Source organism: Myripristis murdjan, chromosome 8, assembly GCF_902150065.1.
Source record: "Myripristis murdjan chromosome 8, fMyrMur1.1, whole genome shotgun sequence".
In the NCBI taxonomy this organism is placed as follows: Eukaryota; Metazoa; Chordata; class Actinopteri; order Holocentriformes; family Holocentridae; genus Myripristis; species Myripristis murdjan.
Genome location: NC_043987.1, coordinates 10,098,691 through 10,125,298, shown reverse-complemented (window position 1 = coordinate 10,125,298; position 26,608 = coordinate 10,098,691). Strand labels below are relative to the sequence as shown.

General features: G+C 40.3%; 1 protein-coding gene across 1 annotated transcript; it reads right to left on the bottom strand.

Annotated features, from left to right (window-relative positions):
* Positions 1 to 376: 376 nt before the first annotated feature.
* sez6l2 (seizure related 6 homolog (mouse)-like 2) lies at positions 377 to 26,560 on the bottom strand. Its single transcript, XM_030058784.1, has 19 exons — positions 26,393 to 26,560; positions 25,500 to 25,580; positions 25,050 to 25,178; positions 24,725 to 24,937; positions 17,709 to 17,842; positions 17,137 to 17,329; positions 15,908 to 16,093; positions 15,388 to 15,571; positions 14,397 to 14,560; positions 12,566 to 12,760; positions 8,136 to 8,274; positions 7,523 to 7,719; positions 5,605 to 5,799; positions 4,200 to 4,394; positions 3,883 to 4,074; positions 3,401 to 3,439; positions 2,892 to 3,009; positions 1,892 to 2,003; positions 377 to 1,698 (listed from the first exon to the last, which is right to left on the bottom strand). Exons 2-19 carry the CDS (start codon positions 25,555 to 25,557, stop codon positions 1,669 to 1,671), a joined length of 2,673 nt encoding a protein of 890 aa, XP_029914644.1. The 5' UTR covers positions 25,558 to 25,580; positions 26,393 to 26,560; the 3' UTR covers positions 377 to 1,668.
* Positions 26,561 to 26,608: the final 48 nt, after the last annotated feature.

Sequence of the window (26,608 nt, the reverse complement as noted above, 5' to 3'; positions counted from 1 at the left end):
GAGTTAATTCATGTTCACTATCTTTGTGCATTACTCACAGATATAATGTATATAATGCACTGAACAAACGAAAGACTTGGATCACGCTGCACAAAGAATTCCAACGTGATGTTTTCATATCCTTATTGTTGCCACGGCAACGCCTGCAGTGCTTGCAGCCTCTCTTCTCCATGAGACATGCAATTTAAAAAAAAAAGAAAAAAAAGAAAAACTTTGTTCATCCGACATTAAAAACAACCAGGCAACTTAAAGTTTTCTGGTGAAGTCTTCCTTTAACACAGTGTGTCTGTGTGTGTGTGTGTGTGTTATGTAATGTAACCCAGGTATGGCCTTGGAATGCAATCACTTGGAAAAAAAAAAACAGAACTTCATGAAGTGTTACACCATTCAACAGAGACTTTATTTCAAGTTCAGCAAATAAATTACTGCCTTCAAAAGAGTGTATTTATATATATGAAGCAAAGAAATGCTACTGATGATAAGAGAAGAATTAAGTCTACAAAGCAAGTTTCCAAGATCCTTCATTTGGCACAGTGAATGAAACTAAATTCACTGCTCAAACAATCCGTTGTAAATAAATACATAATGCATTACAGCAAGCAGCCAAGTTTGTTTTTCATCAACATAGTGCATACAACATCAAATCTGATAACAATGATAACTGTCAATAACTATAATGGTAATGGCGAGATATAGCAGAAGCAATAAAATTTACAATCAGTGCATGCTATAAGCATAATGACATTCATGTCCTCACCTTTTCTTACATGTCCTGTGACATTGGGTGAAAATGCACTCAGAAACAGCAAAGAATAAAATTAAACACTGGCTTTGTAAACACTATGGCAACAAGAGATGAAACACTTAGGGACATTAAATTATTTAACATTATATTTTGGCACTGAATTTCCATTATACATATATATATAATGAAAATATATAACCTTCCGCCACCATGTATAAGTGTATATATATGAGGCTTATATATATACAGGTAAATATATTTATATATATATCAGCCTCAATAAATATTAAGTCAAATATTTACATTCAATTTGTGTATGTGTGATACAGACAAAGATAGAGAGAGGAAGAGAGAGAGAGAGAAAATGACCGTTGAGCTCAAAAATCTTTATCATTATTTTAAAAAAGTATTCTTCCCCTTTAATACATCTCAAAATAGAACATAAGCCACAATCAAATTTAAAGGAAAAAAAAAAACATTCAACATTTTTGCTTATGAGTGTTACCTTTGATTGTTACATATAAAGTATTGCCAAGTTCTCCAATGTTTTGGCCTCATAATAATTTAAGATATTAAGCAAATCCGTTTCCCTTCACCTCGTCAGCCCTCCTGCTCTTATGCCCCCAGCTCTGTCATTTCCTCCACGTTACTCATTTCTTACCCATAAGGCACCAGTCCTAGTGATACTTAAAGCTGGACTGTGAAGAGGAGCCCACATTTAGGAGACCACCACAAGTGTGCAAAGAAAATGTTGTGTGAAGCAAGCCTGTAATTGGTAACACAAGCGCATGGCGATGGTTCAACAGAAAGATATAAGGGAAAAGAATGTTAAAAAGGGAGTGAGGCCATCTTAGAGTAAAGAACTTGACTTCCAAAAGAATCAAATCTTTCTGTGGTTGTGAATTCCCCTCAAGACACTTTCTTTAAATGGATACTTCATATTCCCGTGTGTCCTGGGAACAAAGTGAGGATAGAATCAGTTCAAGTGGCTTGGCATGTTCTGACAAAACACTTAGTTATTTGTAAGACGACACAACGTTCTACACTTCACAGTAGAAACAGGGAATAGTCACTATAAAATGGTCTATAGCCACAGTAAAAACAAAGAGGAAGCACAAAGAAGACGTATGTATTAGACGTACTTACCCCCGCCTCATAAAGAGGGTTGTTGAAATCTGACTCAACTGTGATGGGACTGTAGGAGTGTGTGTGAGAGAGAGACTTCCAGAAAAGAGGCTTCCACTCTAGTCTGCATATGCTATGGGCGAGAAGAGAGAAAGTGAAGAAGAAGAAGAAGAAGAGAACAGTCAGTCAGTAAGCCAGTAAGTCAGTGAGTGACACACCAGGTACCTTCTAGTGGGGGTCTGACAAAAAAAAAAAAAAAAAAAAAAAAAAAAGTTCATTTGTTTTGGCTGTGTAGCTAATCTGAAATGTTTACTATGATGGTTTTGACATAAATGGCATAAATAAATGACATAAATGGTGTGTTAAAAAAATAGTGTTTGCTGGCATCATCACCACTAGGAGGCTCCAGGAGGTTAACTCTTGAAAAGTTAAAAAAGTCAGTAGGTCAGTAAGTGACATTTAAGTCTTTGCTGTGAATCTGCAGGGACAAGATTTTGGTACGGGAAGCGTTCTGGTTTTCATTTCTGTTCCCGCTGTGGTCTGAGTCATTGCCGTTTGTAGTTGGAGTGGATTCATGAGGGTAAACCGTCCATGTGTGGAGCACAAAAGGCAGAACATGTTGGCAGACATGTTGTCTGGACCAAAAATGCCTAGAAAAAGTATAGATGTTTGTGCATTGTGTGGAGAGACGTTTAAGTTTTGTACTAAAACAGACAGGAACAGTTTCAAGCTTGTTTCTGGCTTGTTTCGCCCCGAGAGGCTAAATCATCATCAGATACCAACCAGTGGCTTCTGAGATCATCCCCCGTGTGTTTACTAATTTATCACCAGGACGACAGTAACATTGGACATCAGCTTTAATATCAAATGAAATTACTCTTAGCATTTACAAAGACAACTGAGTATCACAACTTTTCAAAGAGAGTAAAGTGTCACAGCCAACATGACACTAACTTTCTTTGAGTTCTCACTGTTGCCAGCCTGTAACACACCACTTACCTGCCAGCCACATGGTACTTACTTTGTGTAATACATGTAAATTCCTCCAATCAAAAGAATGACGAGAATGATGGGCAGAATTATTGCCAAGGCAATGTTCTCGCTCAGTATCTGATGGGAAGGCTCGAATGACTGGGACACTGTGAAACAGGGAAACAGCGGGGAAAATCTGTGAATAAAATGTTTCTATTGATGCTTAAAATATTATTTCTGCTCCTACTGGACTTTCGATCCAGTTGTTAATCTACCATTACAATTTAGTGAGTGAAACACAGCACTTTAAAATACATTTTTAGATGCTGTCTTTTGTTTATGCTGTTGGTTTGTTTGTGTCCATGTGCTTCTCTTTTTTCTTTTTCGGGGGACAATGCTGTGTTTGCACTTTTTCTGTTGTGAAGCACTTTGTAACCTCGGCTTTAATGTAAATAAAAAATGTACTTACTTTAGTAAAATCAATGCACTTGCCCTTTATGATGACCAGAGTAACTAAAGGTTTTGTTTGACCTCAAAGATATAACAGGAGAAACTCACCTTCTAATTTGTGGTCATCCAAAAGCTCCTCATATGCCACTGTGTGTAACAAAGACAGGAGAAAGAAGACATTTTCATCATTTCGAGAGACAGAAATTAAGCTGTTTGTTATTGCCATCTGTGAATAACCTGGAAGCCAGATGGAGGCCTGGATCCTTGCAATACATATTTATCCTGACTGCACCTCTTGGATCTCACTACCATTTTTTTTCTAATATATTTTGCACTAACAAAACTACACCACCTTGCAAGCAGATTTTGTTAGATAGCTAAAGGCCTTCATAACACAAACATGTCCTATCCCATTGGGTGGCATAAAGTGTAAAAGAGAAAAATTAAACTTCATTAATTCAGACTGGGGAGCTTGCAGATGAGATGCTCAGAGCAATTTTCCTGCCTTGCTCCGTGACTGTAAATATTCCCCAAAGACGGTAAAAAAACATAAGATCTGGATATTAGAAGGCGGAGACAGTGACCTTTACCTTTGCAAAATGGTGGTGGGCTGTTCCACTGGGATGGATGGCCTGGGACGCAGTTGATAATGACCTCTCCAATGAGCTCATAGCCCTCATAACAGAAGAAACGCAGCGATTCCCCTGCCTGGTAGCTATGTTTGTATAACGTTTGGTACCCATTGTCGGGAACACCAGGGTTTGGACACGGGTCATATTTTACTGTTTGGAGCACACAGAAACAGACACACCATGGCTAAGTATTTGCACTAAGTATCTGCTGTATGTGCTGCAATAGTCTTAATAAACTAACAGGCACATAAGTGGCGGGCAAGGAAGGGACTCACAGACACACTTTGGGCTGCGGTCGCTCCATTTAGGGGTGCCAGTATCCCGTCCATGGCAGGAGATTTGGCTGGGACCCTCCAGTTGATAACCCTGGTTACAAGAGAAACGCACCACCGTCCCGACTGCAAAACCAGCCTCAGGACGCACCGAGCGCGCTCCATTTACCACCTCGCCAGGATCGGGACACTGCTGGACTGTGGGGGACAAAATTAGACAAATATCATGATACTATTAAAGACCGGACTAAAGGTATCTCAACACAAAGAACTGAAAACAATAGTTATGTGGATAGCTCCAGTAATTATGTTCTCAGCTAAAGTAAAAAGAGCACACAATCAGAAAGAAGCCTAAATGCATTTTTCTTCACAGTTAATATTCTTCAAAGTCACAATACAATGAAAAATGATTTGTTATTGTTATCTTATGTCACATACCATAACATACAAGTATTTGTCTTTTTTTAAAATTTCCTTGTATTTTATCAACTGCCAAATCACAGTTTCTCTGTGTTTCTTCATGCTGCACTAAGAGGAGTAACTCCAACCAGCAAAACCATCACAGAATTTTGGCCAATCCTGCTCATTTACCCCTCCCATCAAATTAAACAGCCTCTCTCTCCCTAGCTGCTTTACACTAACTTGCGTCTTGTGTCCCTGCGTGCTGTTTCAACAGAGAAGTCATTAAATTAAGGAAGCAAGATGCTCTCAAAGTGCTGTTTCGGCTGTAATCTATATAACACAACTAAAAGAAACGAGATGATATTTGAACATCTTTCTTGTCCAGTGTTAAGCTCAAATATAGTATTCACATGCCAGTCCATGGCTGTGTTCCAGACCGAGAGAAATGCTGCCCACTGATGCAGCATTCAGAGGCAGGAACGCATCAAGTCAAGCCCCAGTCAGTTTTTTCTATAAAATGCTACCTACTGAGGTGCCTCTAACCGCCTGTTTTTTGAAGGCAGCATAGATGTGTCCTATCTTGTGTAGGATTTCAATTTTTTTTTTTTTTTTTTTTTTTTTTTTTTTTTACTAAGAAATAAGAATAAGTGAAATCATTGAATATTTACTTGCTTAAACATCTAACATTTGGGTCAGATTCCCTCTTTTGAATCCACTGTGTTGTTCGAACGGATCTATTCAACCTCGAGTGACTTTTCTGTTTTCTATTCTGGAAACAAAAGCAGAGTTAAGGACAAATCACGTGCCACAGTAAGGACCGCTAGTCATGAAAACAGCTGTCAAATGTGGTGTCTTAGCAGCAGCAGCAGCGTGACATCTGCTACCTTGGCAGCCTGTCTAAAACCAGAGTGCTGGTGTGACAGCGCTACCTGCTGAGGACGATGTCTCATTAGGGGACACGTGGGCCTTTAAAATATGTGTCCTCCCCACCCCCCTCTTGCCTCACCTTTGACACAAGTAGGTGGACTGCTGCTCCAGGAAAGGTCCCACTGGCATGTGATGATGTCGGAGCCGCTGATATCATATCCCGGTTGGCACTGGTAGGTCAACACGCTGCCTCTGACAGGAGAGGAGTGGGAGGAGCTGATCCAGCCGAACTCAATTTGAGGGAGGGTGGGGCAGGTGTCATTTGGCTCAGCCTCTGCATGACACAAAGGGTGCATTTACATTGAAAAAAGGCAGTCAAGACTGTGTTTGTCATTTTTCTGTTTTATATTTTTAGTTGTGTTAAATGCTGTCTTGTCCAACATTTATTAACCATGCAGACAGAACCTAATCCCAAAAATGCCCAATACATCAATTACGGATAATTTTGAGTAGTGGGGATCATGAACAGAGGATTAAAAATTATTAAGACCTTGTTGAGACAAATTATTTACAATTTGTACATTTGTGTAGGAAACAGCCTTAGATCTAAATCTCATCATAAATTAATAGGTAACTTATTCTTGCACATGAAAATGACAGTGTTTTACACAAACAGTGATTGTGTAAACTCCCTCCTAAATAATTCAGCAAAAATGTGTTTTTGAGCACTGAGCCTATCTCCTTAACAATTATGAGCTGGATTTATTACCACATTAACCACCAGTTTGCTCAGGGAGTTCAGGGTGTGTGGTCAGGGATCACTTCAGGCCACACAGGCAGCTTTAAAAAGAACAGCCAGTGGCTGTGGCCAACAAGAAACGACACCAGTTGAGGTCCCAAATATAGAAACCTATGACTAAGACAGAAGTTATATATCACACAGAATGATGCCAGGATCACAGTAGCAGGAGCAGGCAGTCATATGTCATCCAAATAGTTAATAGTTCAGTTTACAGTTTGTGGATGCAAGTGGGTTACTGAAGCACTGTGGAAGAGGATCAATCTTCCTTTTAGTCTACTGCTGTTGTCTCCTGTTGTTGAATGGATTTTTTTCAAACTGGGATGGTCAACCTGGTGTTGGTGAGACCAACAGAGAGTTTAGAAATTAATAGGTAATAATGAGAATAAGGCAAAACTATCATCAGGAAAGTCTTTAATCATGTCTGTTATCAATCAAGCACAGTTTCGTGGATCTGATAAATGCATAAAACCTAATTTAACATGTACAGGCATGGCTGATTCTGAATTACGGATCACCTGTTGACTTCAGTGAGCATACCCAATACAGGTTCTATCTATTCAGAGGACTCAATCATCCAAAGCACCATGTTGTGCAATGCTTTAGGATATTTTCATATGGACAGTTTCCAGAAAATAAAAAGTGGCTGCCACACTGATGAATACACAAGCCATTCCATGCCATTGTGTACCTTTATGTAACTAAAACTGTATATGGTAATTATATATTTAAAGCTGCAATAAGCAATTTCTGACCAGTGGAGGGTGTTGAGAACTCAAAATCTATTTAAAGTCAGTCCTGCTTCTGGGTTCGAGGTAGATTGCTTGTACAAAAGGTGAAGGGAAAAAATGTGTTTTTTGGATAGAAAAATTGGAGATACATCATATTTTCACAAGGCTCTTGTCAAATTACTTTGATTATTTTGTCCCTAACCTCCAATTTCAAATTGTGGTAAAACTACAGACTTTCAGCTACAAGGTAAGCTGCTTTGAATGAACTTTTCCTGTCATTGCAGCGTTGCTTGCAATAGCAGATGCACTTATGAGACTGATCTCAGATTTGGATACGTTTATCTGCAGAATGTGTGGTTTCAGAGAGAAATTTGGGAAGCTCAAACCAGGAAATAGCAACAAATTGGCTGCAAATTGTATAGTGGAAGGAAGAGCCACATTGATGTTTTGAACACTTCCAAGGGTCATTCTATTGCAGCAAATTTACATTTAATATTGCTTGATGTAACGTCAAAGAGCAGACTTACCGCGATAATGAATAAGGAATCCTTGACTTAGGATGAAACTGGAATCATCTGGATCACTCTGAAATTGAATGGTGACCTCTGACCCACCAGATACAACCTGGAAGCGCTCTTTGGACCCCAGGTATTGGCCGATCACGTGGGACATGAGATCATGTCCATCAAAAATAGTCAGCACATCAGTGTGGCGGATATTCAAACTTTGAGAGAAAGACAAAACAAAAAGAAAAAAAGAAAAAGAAACAGAATTTTACTTCAAGAGAATCTGCTTTTATGTGTGGGCAGTGCACCCACATGACGTTTTTCATCAGTCAGTAAAAGACATGTATGAGTATATTCTCGAACATGATCAATAGGTTTCAATGGAAAAATGAACCAGGCAGCAAATGAACAATCCAAAAGAAAATGTGCAAAATAAACATCAATTAAAGATTCCCTTCCTGTGTTTGCAGTCTTATAATTTGTCTTATAATGTGTTTGCATCATTCACTATGTAAAAGTCTCCTTTATCTATGTTAGACCTTACATGATTATTCAGTTTATTCATAAAATTGGGACTTGAAAAAGCAGGGTTGATCAATTTTGCCATCCACTGTACCTGCTGTGCTATACTCACATCTGTACATCCAGTTCGATACGTTTCTCCTCGCTGCCATGGATCTGCCAAACGCAGTCTTGCCCCTTGGAGTAGCTCTGTGGCCAATCAGGAGACAGGATGGTGCCGGAGGGCTCGGTCAGCTCCCCTCCACACAGAGCTTACAGAGCGGGGCGAGAGAAACCGAGGTTAGGAGGCAGACCGAAGGACTGCGCACAACATCAAAGGGTGATGAAATAACCATGGTGCAAGAAAAGAGATGTGCGAGTGAAGTGATGGGAGATAAAATATTGATAGAGAGGAAAAAAAAGACAAAACAAAGGTAGAAACGAACTGAAATTATGGGGGAGACGTGATAAAGGTTTTCAGAAAGCGCTCAAAGAAGAGGCGGACAAATGTACGAAAAAAGTATAAAGCACAGAACACCATTCCCCAGAGACTTTGTAAAAGAATTATGTCTATCACAAAGAGCAGCTTAACCTAATATTTTGAGAAGTTTCAAACAACTGTCTTTACTCACAACTTCTCCCATCTACCACTTCCTTCAAAAAACGCCTACGGATCTTTGACATGTGGATCAGCTGCAGAGCAGATAAGTGAATTCTTAAGTGAATTGTAGAGCAATTTCTCTCCCCTACCATTTTTAACATATTCCATTTTCAGGAACGTTTGCAGACAAGCCACATCACAGTATCATAAAAAATTGGTATCAAAGGAAGGCAAGTTTATCTGTGCAGCACCTTTCAAATACAAGGCCATTCAAAGAGCTTTACATAAAATTTAAGGAGACATAAAAACAAGATTTAAAAGACACAATTAAATTAGTGTCAAGAAAAATATTAAGGGGGTAAAATAAGATATAAAAACAAGATTTAAAACACAGTCAAATAAAAGTCAATCTCCATACTTTTAACTGAAAACCCCCCAAAGTATTTTGCCTTGTGTACACAATTTAGAACTCAGTGCCTTGGTTTCTGGGGTCATGAGCACAACAGAGCCTCCCTTTTCCCAGCGGACGCAGATCCACCAGCTTTATTGATTAACCGAAATGAGCCTCTTTCAGCTGATCCCAGAACGTCTTCCCACGGGTTTAACCTCACTGTGGGTCTTATCTGTGTCGGGCACAGCCCTAAAACACTGCCCTGGAAAAATCACAGCTCTGTGGCATTGTGGGGTTTCAAAGACAAAACACACCACAGTCTTTTTCCCACACAGAATACATAAAACCAAGTAAAATCGGGGACAGAAATAAAACCCAACAATAAGATGGAAAATAAAACCCACTTGATAAAAATAAAGTGTGCAGTGGCAGTGGCATAAAAAGCCATTTAAACAGAATTAAAAAGATTTAAATAGAGGAAATGAGATAAACCAGAACAAAATAAATAAAACACAGGACTTAAAGTTGCAGTGCAGTGTAAGATATTAGTCAAAAGTTTCAAATTGATTTTCAAACTTTTTTTTTTCTCAATTTCTATTGCTATGGCCTGAGAAAATACTCACATTGATCATAAGCAAAACAGTCTCATCTCAGTGGACAATAGAGAGATATTACCTATCTATTAGCTATCTACTATCTGTCAACACTGTTACGTAACTACGGGCAGATCAAATCTAAGCCGTGGAGGATGATCACTCTCACTCTGACACCACTACTGTCAATATATTGACCTCAGCTACATTAATTTGCGAACGTAACAGAAATACAATACAAGCTGTTGATGAAGTGTATCAATAAGGAGGGAAGAGCTCTTGTCTAATGCAACACACGATGCCAAGTCTCGCTCTCCCACCAGCCGCTGTAGGAAAGGCATGTGGCTAGGCTGGCCTGCAGAGTGAATCCACAATTGACTCGTCACTCCTCTTGCACGTTTTCCATGTGACGGACCAGATCAGTGCAAAAACACAGTTTACATCTGAGACCAGCCGCTACGAGGAACAGTGTGTGTCCAGCCAAAACACAGCGGTAAAAAATCACCGTTCGCAAACCATCTGAGGAGGCTATGAGGGCAAGATAAAAGGGGTAAAAGAGACCGACTGCAGAGGAGCCAAATATGAGCTCGATAAGACAGGCAGGGCCACCAATACAAAGCCCGAGCAGAATCTGGAGCAATAGCCTTGCTCTAATGAGTGCACCTGTATTTGTGAAAGGTCTATAAAATATTATCAACCACAAACACAGCGTTCCCCCCCAAACACAGGCTGATTCATCATCACCTAACCACTGGAACGATTCTCAGCACACATACGAGGCAGACCCTCTTTGGAATTGGAAAGTTGTTGGGACTCTGCAAGGCTGTGACACTTTTAACCTCTTAAACTCTGATTTTCCCTTAAAGGAAAACTCCAACATTTTGGGCAAAAGATCAATTTTTTCTGGCTTACCCAGGTGGAGACAAGATGTTCTTCACCATTTTCAGCTCTGTACATCCAGAGGGTCACTGGACACATTATGTTTTGTTTAACGGCTGCAGTATTGCATAAAAAACAAAATATCTAGACGTCTTGTGCATCATTTTATTCACATTTATCTGTAATCAACAGGACACATTTGGTATCTTTAGATACCTACCTTGTGCTAGACTTTAAAATAAATTTCTGTGGGATTAAACAAAGACTGTGGCAATGACAAAGCCACCCATGGGAGTGGCGAAGTTGAAGAAGGTAACCTTGCATATAGCATCATCTGATCTCTCCCCTCCACATCCTCCCACCTTCCTACACATCAGTGCACACGCTCCTGCTTTTCAGCGGGCAAAAAAAAAAAAAAATGCCAGTGAGCAGCTACTGTATGAATGTCTTCCTGTCACTTTAACACTGTGTTGAAAAGACAGCACTTGTGTTTTCCGCCAGTCCCCTGCCTGGTGATAATGACCTTGGTGGTAATGAAATCATTTCATCGCCTGTTCCTTTCATTTTGCATCGCATGCCAGTAGATCAGTGCATGACACACTCAGTATGGCTCTCCAGTTCGTACAACATCTTGCTGCTTCAGGCGCGTATCTCACATTTTCACTGTGGATTTCAGTTCTACATTCTGCACATCCCCACTGCAGTGCTGCACTTTAAGGACTGATCAGATGTCTTTTTCTCTCCATCAACAAATTCTCGAGTGTTGGACATTTATCAGTTCTGCACAGCATTCTTAATGCTCCTAAAATTCAGGTAGTTTTACAAAATGCTAATTATCTCCTATTAGCTCCGGTACAGCCCAGGTTCTTTTTGCCTAAATGAAGCCCAGTTTTAAAAAGAACAGCAAATGAATGAATACATATTTAAATGATGCATTAATAATAGTTAATGTCAAGCATTAAGCAGTAGTTCATTTGTACAAAGTAATTCTTTGTGCTTTTTGTCATATATCTCAGGAAATGTAAGTGATTGGCAAAGCAGTTGTTTTCAGTGAATTGAATCTTCAGAATCAGCTCATTAAAAAGATTAATTTAAGAGTTGTTCACTGGATCGTTCAGAAATGAAACGTGGCCGAGCGTTCAGCTCAGCTCGCTAAGTGAACTGCGAAAAGCCGTTCCTGAAGGATAAGCCTGTGAGCTGAGAATTTAGGTGGATAAAGATGTGGTTTGCAAAATGAAAGCTGCTATTACAAAGTGCTATCCTATCACTCACAGCATGCGTACTTTTGCGACAATAAAATATTTGGTAGTACGTCCTACTTCGAGACTTCAGGACATGAGAGGGAGGGAGTGGGAGCAAGGCGGTCTTGAGTGACTCAGTGACTGTCTGTCACTCAGGACTCATGTTCACTGTGGACGTTCAGCGAACAAATCCCTGAACATGCACTGTTCCCTTGCAACAGAAGGATCTGAGACAGTGTCAGGCTCAGCCACCCATTTCTTCATATTGCACTACGCATTGCAGACTATGAAAGCAATTTTGTTTGTGCACTCTATGATAACATTCCAGTGCACACAGTAATGTGAAATGTCAGCCTATGCATGTAATTTAAAACAAGATAATGTCATATATCTCTTGTTGTCCAAGACCAATGTTGTTGAACCGTTTCAGTTAAATATTAGCAACCCGTATCAGCCGTGCATTTTCTGGCTCATTTCTGGCACATGCCTCCTGCCAGCGAATGACGTGATGTCTGTTCAGTGACTGTCTGCCAAAGTGAGACTTGTGGAACTTGTACCATAGTTGATAATCTATCCCTGACTCTCTTAGTTACACAGATATTGTTAATGTGGAGCAGCTGTTTTGAATTATTCTTGTTGATTTTTGGGGGGCTGGTAGAAAAGAGAAGACGTGTCATGAGAGCTGATTCTGTTCAGTTCGTTCACCGAGAAGAGAAAGAGATACAAAAAGGCATGCAGCGAGTACTTTGGATGATTAAATGAAAAATGTTTTGATTTCAGAAATAAGAGCTGACATTTTATTCAATTTGTCAGGTTCAATCATTTAAAGCACGGCTGACCCTCTGCTCTGTCGCTTACCTCTGCACACAGGCTCACTCTCGTTCCAGTGTGGATCGCTGGGGTCGACACACTCAATAGTCCCTGAACCTTGCTCCATGACGAATCCTGGAGAGCAGGTGAAGGTAACGACAGTGCCCAGCTGATAGGTGATGTCACTGCTGCTGAAGTTTCCATGGGGCATGTAGGGCTCCCAGCAATGCTCACCATCAAAAGCTACACAACACACACACACACACACACACACACACAGAGAGAGAGAGAGAGAGAGAGAGAGTAGTAGTAGTAGTAGTAGTAGTAGTAGTAAGTAACACTGTTTGTGTTTATCTGTGCGTGTCTGTGTATAAGCTATTACACACGTTGCCTTCTAAACTTTTCGGGCATAAGCTTTCTACAATTTCTGTGTACAAACTCTGACCAAAAAGGCTTTTGGAAAGTGCTCTGTTCTATAAAAAAGACATATATGTGACAAAATGTCCAACAACAAAAATCTAGATTGGAAAAGCTAGACTTTTGCACTTCATTTTGACAAAATAGCAGTTTTTCCTACAATATTTTTTTCCCTAAGATTTGGGTAAATTTATGAAATTTCCACAGCAGAGTAGATTAAATTATTATTATTATTTTTTAATTTTTTTTTTTTTATTGTTTTTTATTTTATTTATTTTTTCTTCTGTTTTATTAGTTATACTCATCCAAATTTTGCTGAGAAGTGAGTTGCCTTTGGAGATGATGCAGCTGCACCAGTTTACTGCGTGGGAGCGATGTAGCTTTTAACTGTGTAGCCTCTGTAACCAAACCTCAAGCCCTCTCTGGCTAGAAAAAGTCTGAGTGGTACAGAGAGACTAAAAGCTGATGGAGTGAACACCACAAGGCTCAAAACAAATCCCACAGAAGCGTCTTCTCCCCTCATTATGCTGCTTTTAAAACTCGACAAGAAACTAATGAGAGGAGGGCTTAAATTTCTCAAGGGCTGTCACTTATTAACTAAACTGTTCATATTTTTTATTATCATTTTCATATCAATCCATCGTGACATTTACTCTTAGTTTTTGGAGACTAAACTTTCAGTGTAATTTCAATTTATGTTAACCTTTGCCATAACCTTTTCTAAGTTCTCAGGGTCAATTTAGATCAATTTAGTCCTTTTTTCTCGGAATATAATTAAACTGAAGAAAATGACAAAAGAAATCATTCCCACATTTGGTTAACCATCTTGTGATCATCTTGATACAGTGTTTAAAGACAGAATGAGTGGGATTTTTCCTAAACAAACAAACAAACAAAAAAACAATGTATATAATTGTCCCTCTCAATCCTCACTTCTGAGCCACTAGTAGTGTATGTTGGTGTGTGTGTCTTGTTTTGCTGTGTTTGGGACTCGTCTGGGCGTCAGTCTTTGGGCAGCGGGTGTGTAGCTCCCAGCCAATCACAGTGCAGTGTGGTGCCAGATTGATAACACCATATCCAATGGGAAACACGAACACTGTGTAGGCGGACCAGGGAAAAGGAAAATCTGGCGAGATGAAGCACCAATCAGATAAAACTTGTTCCAAACCAGAGTGAATCAGGGGTTGGCGAGCGCTGACGCAGAATATGAGGATGAAGAGTGATGCGGTATTGGCCTGTTTTCTGTGAGACAGGTAGGCGCTGGTGGGCCAAAGGACCTAGGATGGCGATGGAGTGAAATGTTAAACATTCCATCGCCGTCCTAGGAAATGATAGATCCTGGAAAAATTGATTGTGACTGAGGTGCAGTTCTGTTGCTGCCTTAGTATTTTGTTGAACTTGGGAAAAACTGGCTCATGGTAGAAAAAGAGAAACAAGAGTGTGGAGTGTCGGTGCTGCTCACCCTCATAGCGCAGTGCCAGAAGCAGAGGGATGGAGGAGGAGTCAGCTGTGAGCTCCAGATACAGCGTGGAGCTCTCACTCAGCAGCCCACGTTCAGGAACATCATCCAGATCTGAGTCAAAGAGCGGCGGAGACAGGGAACTGTTCCCACTGCGCACAATTAACCTAGGAGGAACAAACCACAAAGAGGCCCAGCGGGATTGGTAAACTTGACAGATGAGTAAGATGCACAATCAAGAGCGCGTTAGGCCGGAAACCCCAGCTGTAAGCGATGTCTGAATCGGCCCTCAGCACAGTGTGTGGGTAGCTGCTGATGGCATCAGCAGTGGAGTTTGGAGTAGGATACAGTCCTCAACATTTTGCCACACATTTGCATCACATTTTTGATGTTACGGCTATAATTTTCAGATCTACTCTGTGGTGCTTAGATCAAAAAAAGGTTAACTTATTTTTAATGGAAATACAGACAGAGCTGCAATACGTTTTTTTGTGCCAGACCTCCAGTCCGTTCAGCCAAATGACTTGGCTGATCAAACAGAAGTTCAATCAACTGTTTACTTCCACGTTCCAAAATAAGATGGATAGGCAGGCAATTAAATTTACAGGTGAATACTATATTATTAGATACAAAGCTAACAAAAGACTGTAATAACAAAGCCAGTTATTACAGTCATTACATTTTACATCAGCTTACAATAAAATAATGCCTTTGTCAGATTCAGACAGATTGGAAATTAAGTGAGTGTAGGCAGAAGAAAGGCTCTACACTGGTCTAATCTGCCCTATGACTGCCTCCAAATGATGCACAAAAATGGAAAAGGCTTACAGGTGCATCTCAAAACAACACACAAACATTGACTCACCATAACAAAAAAGGCTCTTATCATTTTTAAGGTTGATATATGCATTTCACACATCTCAAGTGCTGAAATCAATTGATGCAGACTCTTAATAATCTGTGCTCCATCTGGTCTTAGAAACTAGGTTCTTACTTGTCGTCGTCCTCATCCAGTGCAATCCTCTCAAAATGTAGGTGGAGTTTGTGTCCCTCCTTGGCTTCTATTAACCAGTGGCAGCTCAGGTTGTTTCCATTGCTGTGGTTGCTGACAGATGGAGGGGGTGGTGATAATATCCGGCCCACTGTTGCATTACGGATCCACCCACCACACGACACAGCTGAGGAAAAATAACATCCCAGATATTATTTCCAAAAATCTAACACCACAACAATCAGAATGACACTAAACATTTACCAGTGATTTACATCTAATTTAATTTATTTTGGTGTTTTATTTATTGATCTGGAATGGAATTCTGGTGTATATTGATTTTTTTTTTTTTTTAATTAAGATAGGTTTAGATATGATAGCTTGCAAGGCTTAAGGTGCCAGTAGATTTTGCTGAATGATGAATGTGAGACAGTAGATTGATCTGCTTGTGTTCAGCAAAGAGCAATATACTGTATTTTGAAAGAAAGGAAGACAGAAAAAGGATTATGTACACTCAACTGACCGACACACTGTGGCTCAGGAGTGCTCCAGTGCGGCTGTGTCGTGTTGACACAGGTGGCCAGCTCATGGCCCCGAACCTGGAAACCCGGATCGCAGTGAAAGTGGACCTGTCCTCCGGGATGGATGTCTGTCACTGTCACTCCACCCCCCTCAGGAGACAGAGGGAACGGGCAGGACAGCAGAAAGGCTGTTTTTGAGAGATAGATAAGGACAGTAAAAATCATGATGTAATTCAAGTAGAATGAATGAATGATCAATAACTGGACTTGAAACACATGAAATATAATCTGTTCTGCACCATCAAGCCGAGGCCTAAAAAGGAGTGTTGTAATCTGTCTCTAAAGGCCGTGACACACCAGCTGTCAGCCAATGTTTGGCTGTCGGTGAGTATATGTGGCCCAAGTATTTGCAGTGTGTCCGGCACCGTTGGCACCGAACTGGACCCTTGTCTGCAGCTTTTTGGCCAATCGAGCATGTCGAATTGGTCAGTGAGAGAGATCACTCTGATTGGCTCTTCGGCTTAGTGAATCAGTGCATGAGGAGAGAATTATTTGCCTCTTCTTTTCTTCTTCCACAAACAAAAAAAAACAAAAAAAAACAAATAGCTGACAGCACCGGTAACATTTACAACTTCTTGTCAGACATATTCTCGATTTGGAGTGGCTATATATTACGAAACTGTCTGCGGTAGGCTGCTTTGTTTATGTTTTGTATATCTGCATTCCTTGATCTTCCAGTTTCCCTTTTTGAATGACAAATACAGACAACTGCCACCTGCTGGTATGAAGAGTCATTTCCTCTCACCCAGGCGAAGAACATACATGTTAGTTAGCCACTGGCTGTAGTCTTTGCGATGTGTTCAAGTTCAACGTTTTAGTCCCAACGCAGGAGACATGAGGCGACACAACCTTTGTCTTGTTCTTCGATGTCAGTTTTGGTGTGTTTGGACCTTAATTTGTTGGCATTTTGAGACTTCCAAATACAATCGTCTATAGGAGAAATGAATGGTTTTCCAATTCTTTGACTTAAATCAGTGACAGAAATTATTATGTGAAAACCCCATACATTTTCCCCACAAAGGAAATGGGTTTAATCCGGAATGGCATATTTGGGCCCCTTTATCAAAAGACAAGGCTTTAGTTATGTGTGAATTTTCTAGATTTCCTCTAAAAGATGGTCCTTTTCTCTTTACATTACCCTGAAGTATCCAAGCAAATGAGCGTTATTTACCTTGATAGTGAAGGCTGAACACGCCGTGATTGGTCTGTCGGAGACTGCGATAGTGAATGTGCACCTGATTGGTTGAACTCCGGATCACCTGACCCTCTCTCATCAGGGTCTCATTGGCTAACAGCTCTGGTCCTGAACCTCCATATCCCAGGATTGTCAGAGACTCTTCCTTAGACAGGTTAACCTTCCTCACCTGAAAGGAAAGTTAAACAAGAAAGGAAAAAAAAAAAACATAGAAAATTCATATAGAAAGTCACAATGTCCTGCTGTACAATGTCCACTTTAGCAAAGGTTCTTCCTCTTCATCCATCCTGCAGTGATGACTTCACCATTTATTAGTGGTCATTTTCATGGTGTTATCAATCTAGCTTTAAATATGAATCCTCACACGTCACAGGATGAGAGAATATGTTGTAAGCTATGTTGAAGTAGCCTTTTTGGACTATATTCTCCTTCATCACTTCATCAATGACAACACTGACTTTAACAGACCTTATTTGGTCAGTGTGAATAAATGATGTGACTGATGTGATGTGCTGCTTATTGATTCATATGGAGACAACACGCATTACCTGAATTTCCACACCATAGCCTGTATACACAGTGATGCTGTAGGTGCACTCCAGAGGGGAAAAAGCAGATGATGATGCAGGGTCTGGGGACTCCACAACGTCCTCCATCGCTGACAAAGTGGCATTGCACTGAACTGTGAGAAGAGGGAGGAAATGGGAGAAGACAGAATATTCCAGAACATGTCTTTATTCATGGGTGAAGAAATGGGCTTAACTTTAAAATAAATAAATAAATAAAACTTAACATTAATGCTCTTTTTTAGCAACAGCTTGACTCAGTTTCATTCAGTTGCACATTTCTCCTCTTGGTGAATTAGTTGGGTATTAAATGCCCTGCTCAAGGGCTTCTAGGCAGCTGCTGAGTGATGCCCCTTTTCCACTGACAAAGAATCATTTCCATTCTGGTTCTTGCATCAAATTTTGAACCGTTCTTTACATTTCCTGCTAATATAGATTGGTTCCCAAACAGAAAAGTTGGTTCTCAGCTGGAACCAGAAAGTAGTGGTTCTCGAGTGGGAACCAAGTGGACATTATTATTCTACTAGGAAAGATGATTAACTTTGGGGTCTGGTTAAAAATAGTGGCTAAAAATGTTTCCCTAAAAAACAGTTAAGAGTTTATAATTCTCAATCTGAATCCTATAAGACTCAGATTATGTGGCCTAATTACTCCAAAAGGTACGATGGGTTGGGCTCCGGGCTGTAGTAGACAGCAGTTCCACTGCACTGCCAGTATTTACTTCAGTGCACGCCCACCATCGACCATGCAATGGTTCCACTCCAAAAACTGGTCGAAACGCAGGCCAGGGCCTTAATTTGCACCTTGAACTGAACCAATTCAAGAAACAGAATTTCCTTGGTGGGAAAGGCATATGAGGGATGAACATTGCTTTCAGCCCGCCAAGGATTTGGAACCTGTAAACTACTCGGTAAAAATTTGCTGCTGCCACCACAATCTAAACTGACTAACTAACTAAATCTAAACTAACTAACTAACTAACAATGATTCTGTTTTTGTTGTTGTGGTTGGCAATGGTGAACCAAATGTGCAGTTATATTCTCTGCACTTGACTAGATAGATAGATAGATAGATAGATAGAGGAATGGCAAACAAATTTTCCCAGTGCTCTTTCAGTTTGTCACATACCAAATATTCAGCACACAGAAACTATTGTAACAGCAGTGAGCTCATTGATTGAAAACTTTTCAAACAGGGTTTGTAGGGGCCACAGTTACGTACCGAGTGGCAGCTTCCTTTCAAACTGAAATGAGCAGAAGCCCATCAGACATCACAGAAGTAAAAGGTATGATTTAAAGGTTCACAGCAGCTGCACAGAGCTTTCAAAGGAAAGAGCTTCAAGTCGATAATTCAAATTACAAATACATGCTTGCTGTACCAGTGCTCTACAACTGAACATCTTTCCCACCGTGAAATAACCAACCATGTTCTTTTGTTTTGTTTTGTTGTTTCTTAATAAGTTAGAGTGATAATTTCATTTCAGCATGCCCTTCTACCAGCCCCTGTGTGTAATTTCATGGGTAAGGGCGGTCTCCCAATGTCAGCCAGCTTGGTGTCCTTTGGCTCTCACATCCTCGCTGCCGGCTATGCTTTCAAACGTTTTTTCCAATAAAGACGTATTTTTTTTTCTTTGTACTGAGTAATTCTTGACCAAGCCAAGAAAAAGATGGTGGCAGCTTTATCCCCTTTTTACACTGCTGCTCCAGTAGCCTGACACATCATTACAAGAGGCCTGTCATTTTCAGAATAAGCACATTTCCTTATAATGCATGAGTGCTAAATTACTAATATTGTGTCTTGTCTGCAGCCACAACTTACCAGGGTGCAGAATAAACAGAATTTGTGGAAATCCAGAAATCTATCATTTTTCGTTCCGGTTGCTGTGTATATTCCAATTTGATAAAAAAAAAAATTGTGGGGCTTCTCCCCTGATTATAATGATCCCCAAGGAAACTGTTGTATTGTTTTGTATTGGATTTCTGAATAAAATGACTGATGTGCCAGCCTAAAATCACATTATTGACCTACCCTGACATTGGTAATAGTATCATGAGAGGCTTCACACTCCAGCTGGCTAAAAATACAACAGTGACTGGCCAAAGCTACTGCAAACTGCACTTTATTCCACCTACAAATTGTTATTCCAGTTCTGAAATAGTTCACCCACTGTCACAGTTATTATTTTCTTTTGCAGACATCTTTGACAAGCATTTAAAACTTTGAAGTGACAAAAAAATAAAAAATAAAAAAAATATTGAAACATTGCACAAACATAAATAAATAAATAAATAAATAAATAAAATAAGAAAAACAGAAAAATAAAGAAAATAAGAGAAATAAAAATAATTACATAGTATATTCAAAATTAGGAAGAAAAAACAGATAAAGAATAAAAGAAGATAGAAAATAGACAGATAGAATAGATAGAAATAGAAGTCAGAAATTTGAATTCCCAAAAATTCCCCTCAAAATATGAAACTTAGAAAGAAATTTAACTAATTTGGCTCAGTGGGTGCCTACCCACAGTGCCCTGGGGTTACTATTCACACAATCAAAGTCACACAAACCTGTTGATTGAATTTCATGTTAAAAAAAAAAAAAAAAAAAAGTTTAAAAAGTCCTGAATATTCGATCCTCCTCACTTCTGAAATAATGTTATTCCCCGTTTCACTGACAGCTGATTTAATGACTGAATGCTGATTCAGCTGATGTAGTTAACTGGACTAAACGCATTAGTGGGAAAGCTGCGTACCTGAGCCCCGTCAGACCACGTCTGGTGGCAAACGGCTGGCAGAGTTGTGATATGACCTTATGAAGTCTAGATAAGCAGGTCATGTATTGACAGCATTTTAAAATGTCCTTTAAAACTGTGATTTGTGGTTGCTACTGATTGCTTGTCCCACCAAAGCAAAGGTGAGATGTATGTCTAAAGCACCAACACTGTGTGTGCTGGTCTGTTGTATTGCCACAGGGTTCAGTTCACATCGTCCTGTCCCAGTGGGGGTGAGTGCTGTTCACAACATGCATAAGCTGCATTTCAGACTTTGTGCTCCTTTCAGGATCTGTATCGGCACTGTCTGATGTAGCTCCTTGCTACTTTTGAAAGTTCAGACTTTGTCCCATAACTTTGTCATGCCTGCCCGTTGGGGAATGGTAGACTAGAGATAGCAATAAAAACATAATAAAAAAAAAACAATAAAACCCCAGTAAAAAGAATAAAATAAACATATGAAAGCAAAGCAAAACAAATAAATTCCCACAACATGCACAAATCTACACCAGCATCAGTCGATAAAAGCAGATATTCAATTTATCAATCAGTCAATCAGTCCCACCAGAGCAATATGTTTTTTAATGCTGCTACTTTGTATTCAGGCCGCAGTCCTGGTCCACATCAATCTCTTAAAATGTAATCTTCTGTTTCCTACACCTATCTTAGAGCTATCTTCCACTTCCTCGTCCGCCCTCTTTCTCCTTGCTCTTTCCCATGCATCAATACCAGCCTCCATCTGACTTTGTTACGTACTTCAAAAACAACCTTGCCGAAATCCTCATCAAACCCTGACCTCGACCTCACTAATTATTCTTTCGGGCTTGACCTTTTTCCCCTCCACATCTGATGCCACTCGGCCGAGTTACCACCTGCCCGCTCCGCTGCCTCATCTTCATCTCGCAACATCGTCACCACCACGTCGTTTTTCTCCCCTCCCTGAATGAACAGCAGCTTCTCTGAGAGCAGCAAAGGCCGCTGAGGCCGGGCCTCTGCTCTCATAATGCACCACTGAAGTGCATTTTTCGCACCATGAACAGAATGCCATGCGGTCCTCCAACAAATCTATTATTTGGTATCTGGTCGTGTTGACATTGATGACTAACTGATACTTTGTCGGATTAATGCTGCTGCTCTTATGATGCTCTGCCACTGATAGTGGGTGCTGCTTGAACTAATTCTTATTTTCATTAATCACTGAATAGACACCAGCTGTTTTCATAGTCCATGATACTGTTTTTTCTAATAATTTAATGACAAAGGGAATTCTGAAATTTTAGTGAAAACAATCTATCTATCTATCTATCTGTCTGTCTGTCTGTCTGTCTGTCTGTCTGTCTGTCTGTCTGTCTGTCATGTACAAGATATGAGGAATATCTCCTTATTTCATAGAAAGATAGATAAATAGACCCTAATCCTAGATGTAGATATAGATATAGATAAAGCTATACACATATTCATGCACACATGCACCCTGGGAGCCTATATGATTGCATTTTCAGCGAGAAAACACAACTGCTTAGCCAACACAATCAATAATTAGGCTACTTGGTGCTTGCTTCTCCTGGGCTCCAGTGTGTTTGTGCCCACAGGGCTGTAGGTTTTTAATCTGTACTCGACAGTTTGCTGCTGCTCGACCAAAACACTTATGTTTTCAGCTGCTCGGCTGGTAACATCAACCTTGTTGCAGTTGACGGTCTAATATCAAGTTGCTGTGGAAGTTATTGCTTCAATCAGCTTCCACTTTGTGTATCTATCAACTTCTCTCAGACAACTCCGCTCTGTTTTTGTCCTGCTCCTAGTCCTTGTGCAAGAGCTTTGCCGCTGTCACTCTGCAGTGACTGAGCATGGGCCACAGGGGATCTTAGGAAACAGAGTCTAGGCGATGGGTAGAAAGTTACATAGGATCACATTTTACCAGTGCAGCAGGCTGTAGATATCTCAGCAGCCCAGCCACTGTGTTTTTCTCGTTTTATGGTTATAAGAGAAGAGAGGTGGTTTCGCTGAACACATCAGAGGAGCCCTGTTGTACTTTAGCAGCTACACCACTAGGTGCTGGTCTTTCAGCTGATAGCAGAGGCTAGAAAACGAGTAAAAACATGTTTGAAAGGCTGTTTGGTGTTTCATTGCTATATGAATGGCAGCAGGAATGCTCTGGTGAATATAAAGTGAGTAAAGTCAGGTATTTCTTCCTATGGTGCAATAATATAGCCTAAGGCAAGGCGGTATTAACGTTTTCATTTCAATTGCTTTTTAATAAATATTTTAAGAGGCAGACTTTAAAGTAAGAATCTGCAACATTATGTATAAATAAGTGTCCTTTTTGCTGTTCTCTGCAGCCAATTGAAATAGCACAATCCCGCTCAGTGATTCAGGAGTTTTGGTGAGAAATCAATCTCACATATGAGTCGTCAACATGCCGCACTACACCCTCTTCAGTGTAAACATCCCCCCTCTTCTATCATACATTATTTTCAGAAATTATTGACTCTTATGTAGCATGCGGCACTAATTGAAGTATTGTTAGCATTAACAATACTTCAATTATGTATTAAAAAGAAAGAAAAAACAACTGTATATCATTGGTTGTAAATGTTTACTTGATCTTTATTGCTTTAAGAGATTAACATTTGTTGTAAAAGGAGACCTACACTTCTTTCTGTCAACATGGGACCCAGAGATATCCCATCTGAGAAAAGGCCAACACAGCACACTGCTGTGTAGTCTGTCTATCCCAGAGCCAATGTGAATGATCCACTGCATACTGAGGTGAGATGTATAGTTCTTTAATATAATGGGTAAATAACATGTGTATTGTCATTGCCCTCCTTGCTCAACTAAAGGTGACATGTAATGTCTCTCACTCTGAATTCTTACTCCTGCTTCAGCGGTTTGTTTCTTTTTTTTTTTATTGTCTTGTCTCTGAAATAACACAATAATGATTCAACCTATGGCCAGTTCATCAACGTATTGACTGACAAGTGATTTTGAGATCTGAGGGCAGTGAAAAAACTCTACAGTGATCTCAACAAAGATGTTAACAGAAAAAAAAAATTATATTTTGTGTATTTGCCTTTTGAATTTGTGCACTGCCCTGGTTTTAAGTCACATTTCATACGCATAATCTTTAACCTGTTGGGTTTTAATTTTAATTTTTGTTTTAAATGTAGAGCACTTTGAAACACTCACATTTCAGTGATTTATATTGATTGTATTAAAACATCAGGGACCTCTTGCAGATATTGAGCTTCAGCTCCTTTTTTCATAATAAAGATTGTTACAAAGCTTAAAAAATCCCTCTCAAACTCACAGGCTATTCTTTATGCACATCTTTTCCTTTGCGATTGGTATTGATTTAATGAGGGAAATCAGTGAGGGATTTTACCAGGATCCACCTAGAAAGTGTCCCTTTGTTTTAGCTAGCTGAAATATACAAACCAGCCTCTCTTCAGTTTGTACCCCCACTCTTTCATGCTCTCCAAGACTTGACTTATCTTCATCTTTTGCCTGCCACCCTCATCCTATAATCAGATACACATAGAACACGTTACATGGGAGACAAGCCAGGGGCATACACAAACACACACAAACATCATTCTAGTATCAATCAAATTATTTACCAGCACTTGTCATACCTACTTTTAATTTAGCTGAACTAAAGACACTACAGCATTAGCAGTAAGCTCAAAACCTAAAATCAACATGTGATGCTGACAGTTTTATAGACTGGAACATAATTTGTAGTTTGCTAGAACAATTCTTGGTACAAAAATACAGCATTAGGTTACTATGGGCTGAGCTAACACTGTTGGTCTTTTCATTTCTGAAGAAATACACAAAATCTTATTTATTTATTTTTAGAATATTCCTCAAGTTTCGGCATTCAGCTTTTAAAAAGGATGCTTTACATTACCTTGTTTGTAAAGATTTCCTCTTCAAAGCCAGGTGGAGAGGAGAAACAGATGACATTGCGACGAGAACCAGTGTGACTCAATAGAAACGTATTAGTTCTGTGAAAACATACCACTTGCCACAGCTGCTACCACCGCAGTCTGGAAAACTCAAACAGGTCTGCAAAACTCTGAGCCGCAAAATGCTGGAATCTGAATGATTTGCTGAAAGCGTTCTCCACATCTTTTTTTTTTTTTTTTTAATCTGAAGCACATTAATTGGATAAACAAGTACAGCTAAGCCAGGCTTCACTAAATTCACAGCAACATGCAAGTACCTGGCACATGCATTGTGGTTATGGTTGTTGTGGTGATCAGAGTCGTAGTCGTCTCCTCCTCTGGTGGTGAGGACATTGCATTTCTTGATCCCGGCTGGCTGGCTGCAGAAGATGAGGTTAAAGCTGTGGTAAGCACCCCTGGTGATATGACTGTAGCTGCAGACTCAGTCTGCCCAAGCCCTGGCACAGCCTGCGTCGGGTTGGTGGTTGTATCTGCAGGGTCCAGAGGTTCAAAGAATGTAGCTGTCAATTCAAATGAAGAGCTATCTGCATAGAGCTGTGGCCACGTTACCCTAGCTGTGACTAAAGACCTGTGTTACTGTACCTGTGCCTACAGAAGCCTGTCCCAGGTATTCCTTACTCTGAAGGGCAGCATGGATCAGGTCACCCAGTGGATAAGAGTCTGGGGTTGAAGTGGGTGGAGTATCAGGCTCCGGGGTCACAAAGCTCATTCCTGAAATAAACATGACTAATTATTGGTTACTGGAAAAAAGAATGAGAGCATAACTTTTAATGATGCTCATGATTAGCAGGACATAACAAGCAAACTACATAGCAAATTATTATTTTCTCAACACTAGTCTGTCATCTAAAAGCCATCACCACCTCTATTCTATCATTGTCAATAACCATGCATGCATTAGAGCATGCACACAGGCAAACACACACGCACGCACGCACGCACGCACGCACGCACGCACACACGCACACACACACACACACACACACACACACACACACACACACACACACAGACTCCCACATCAGTTGTTACCTGACGCTAGGTGGATCATGGTAACAGACAGCATCACAGCAAGACTTGAGTACCCCATGGCTTTGGATGAGACTGAATGACCTGAGAGGTTTGAAGTGTATAGAACAGAATGAATAAGCAAAATGTTCAATGATCGTCCAAACAAAAAGATGATGTCATTAATATAATCTCATAATTTAGTAACACGCAAGGTTGCAACAACAGGCGCAGGAATATTCGTTGTTGAGCTGCAGTATGTCAGTTTTTCAGATTTGATCCTTGGGGTAAAAAAAAAAAAAAAAAAAACAGAACCATTTCAGGCACAATGTTTCGTAATTCAGGCACTGATCATGTGTTTACATCACATCACACAGGCCACAATGACTCGGATTAGTGGATTATATTGCGATGTGATACTGCAAAAGCTCTGCTCTCGCAATCTAGGAGGACATCCACTCAATTTATGCAATTCTGACCCATAATTGCCAATTTAATAAAAGTTGTTTTCACAGGCCTGGGCGAGTGAAAGAGGTAAACACTGCACCAGTAAGACGGTTAAAAATTTCATTCATTCCCCCTGCGTTTTACCCCCCAAATCTGCAACAACATGACTGAAAATGCGCTATTCCAAAAATCACCAAGCAAGCCCCCTTCTCAGCACGTACACTACAAGCCTAATTATAACACTAACGTGTTCATGATAATGCGTTAATAAGCACGTCCGTCGTTATTCGAGGCGTTTCCTCGGTGAAAATGCCAGCGTGGTGTGTGACAAAATGATGGGGCTACAGGAGGCAGCATCACTCGCATCTCTCCCGGCCCTCTTTGTGCGGAGGAAGATTTTTAGCATCAGTCATCAGCAGTGTGGGAGCGACAATCATCTGAGCAGCGTTGAAAAGGTAGCCGCCGCTTACCTTTGTCCACCAAGTTGCCTCTTGTGGTCTTTGTCTTTGACCGTATCCTGTTGCTTTAGGCCTCGACAAGGTAGAAGGGTTGTTGTTGGTGAGGTGCCCCTGGCTGGTTACCGTGTGGTTGACGCATTCGGCTATGGTGTGAGGGCATTTGTGCTGAAGCTTCAGGTGCGCCCTAGTGGCTGCAAGCGCTCATTGCACCGGCGAGTCAGTTTCTCA

Bases quoted from the DNA above. Each gene is read 5' to 3' on its own strand.
- sez6l2 (XM_030058784.1), bottom strand. From the start codon at position 25,557: ATGGGGTACTCAAGTCTTGCTGTGATGCTGTCTGTTACCATGATCCAC. The intron at 16,094-17,136 runs GTAAATAACGCT...TCTCAAAAACAG, and splicing joins GTTCAGCCTTCACTATCAAG to CCTTTCTGCTGTCCTGCCCG. The intron at 2,004-2,891 runs GTAAGTACCATG...TCTCGCCCATAG, and splicing joins ATTTACATGTATTACACAAA to CATATGCAGACTAGAGTGGA.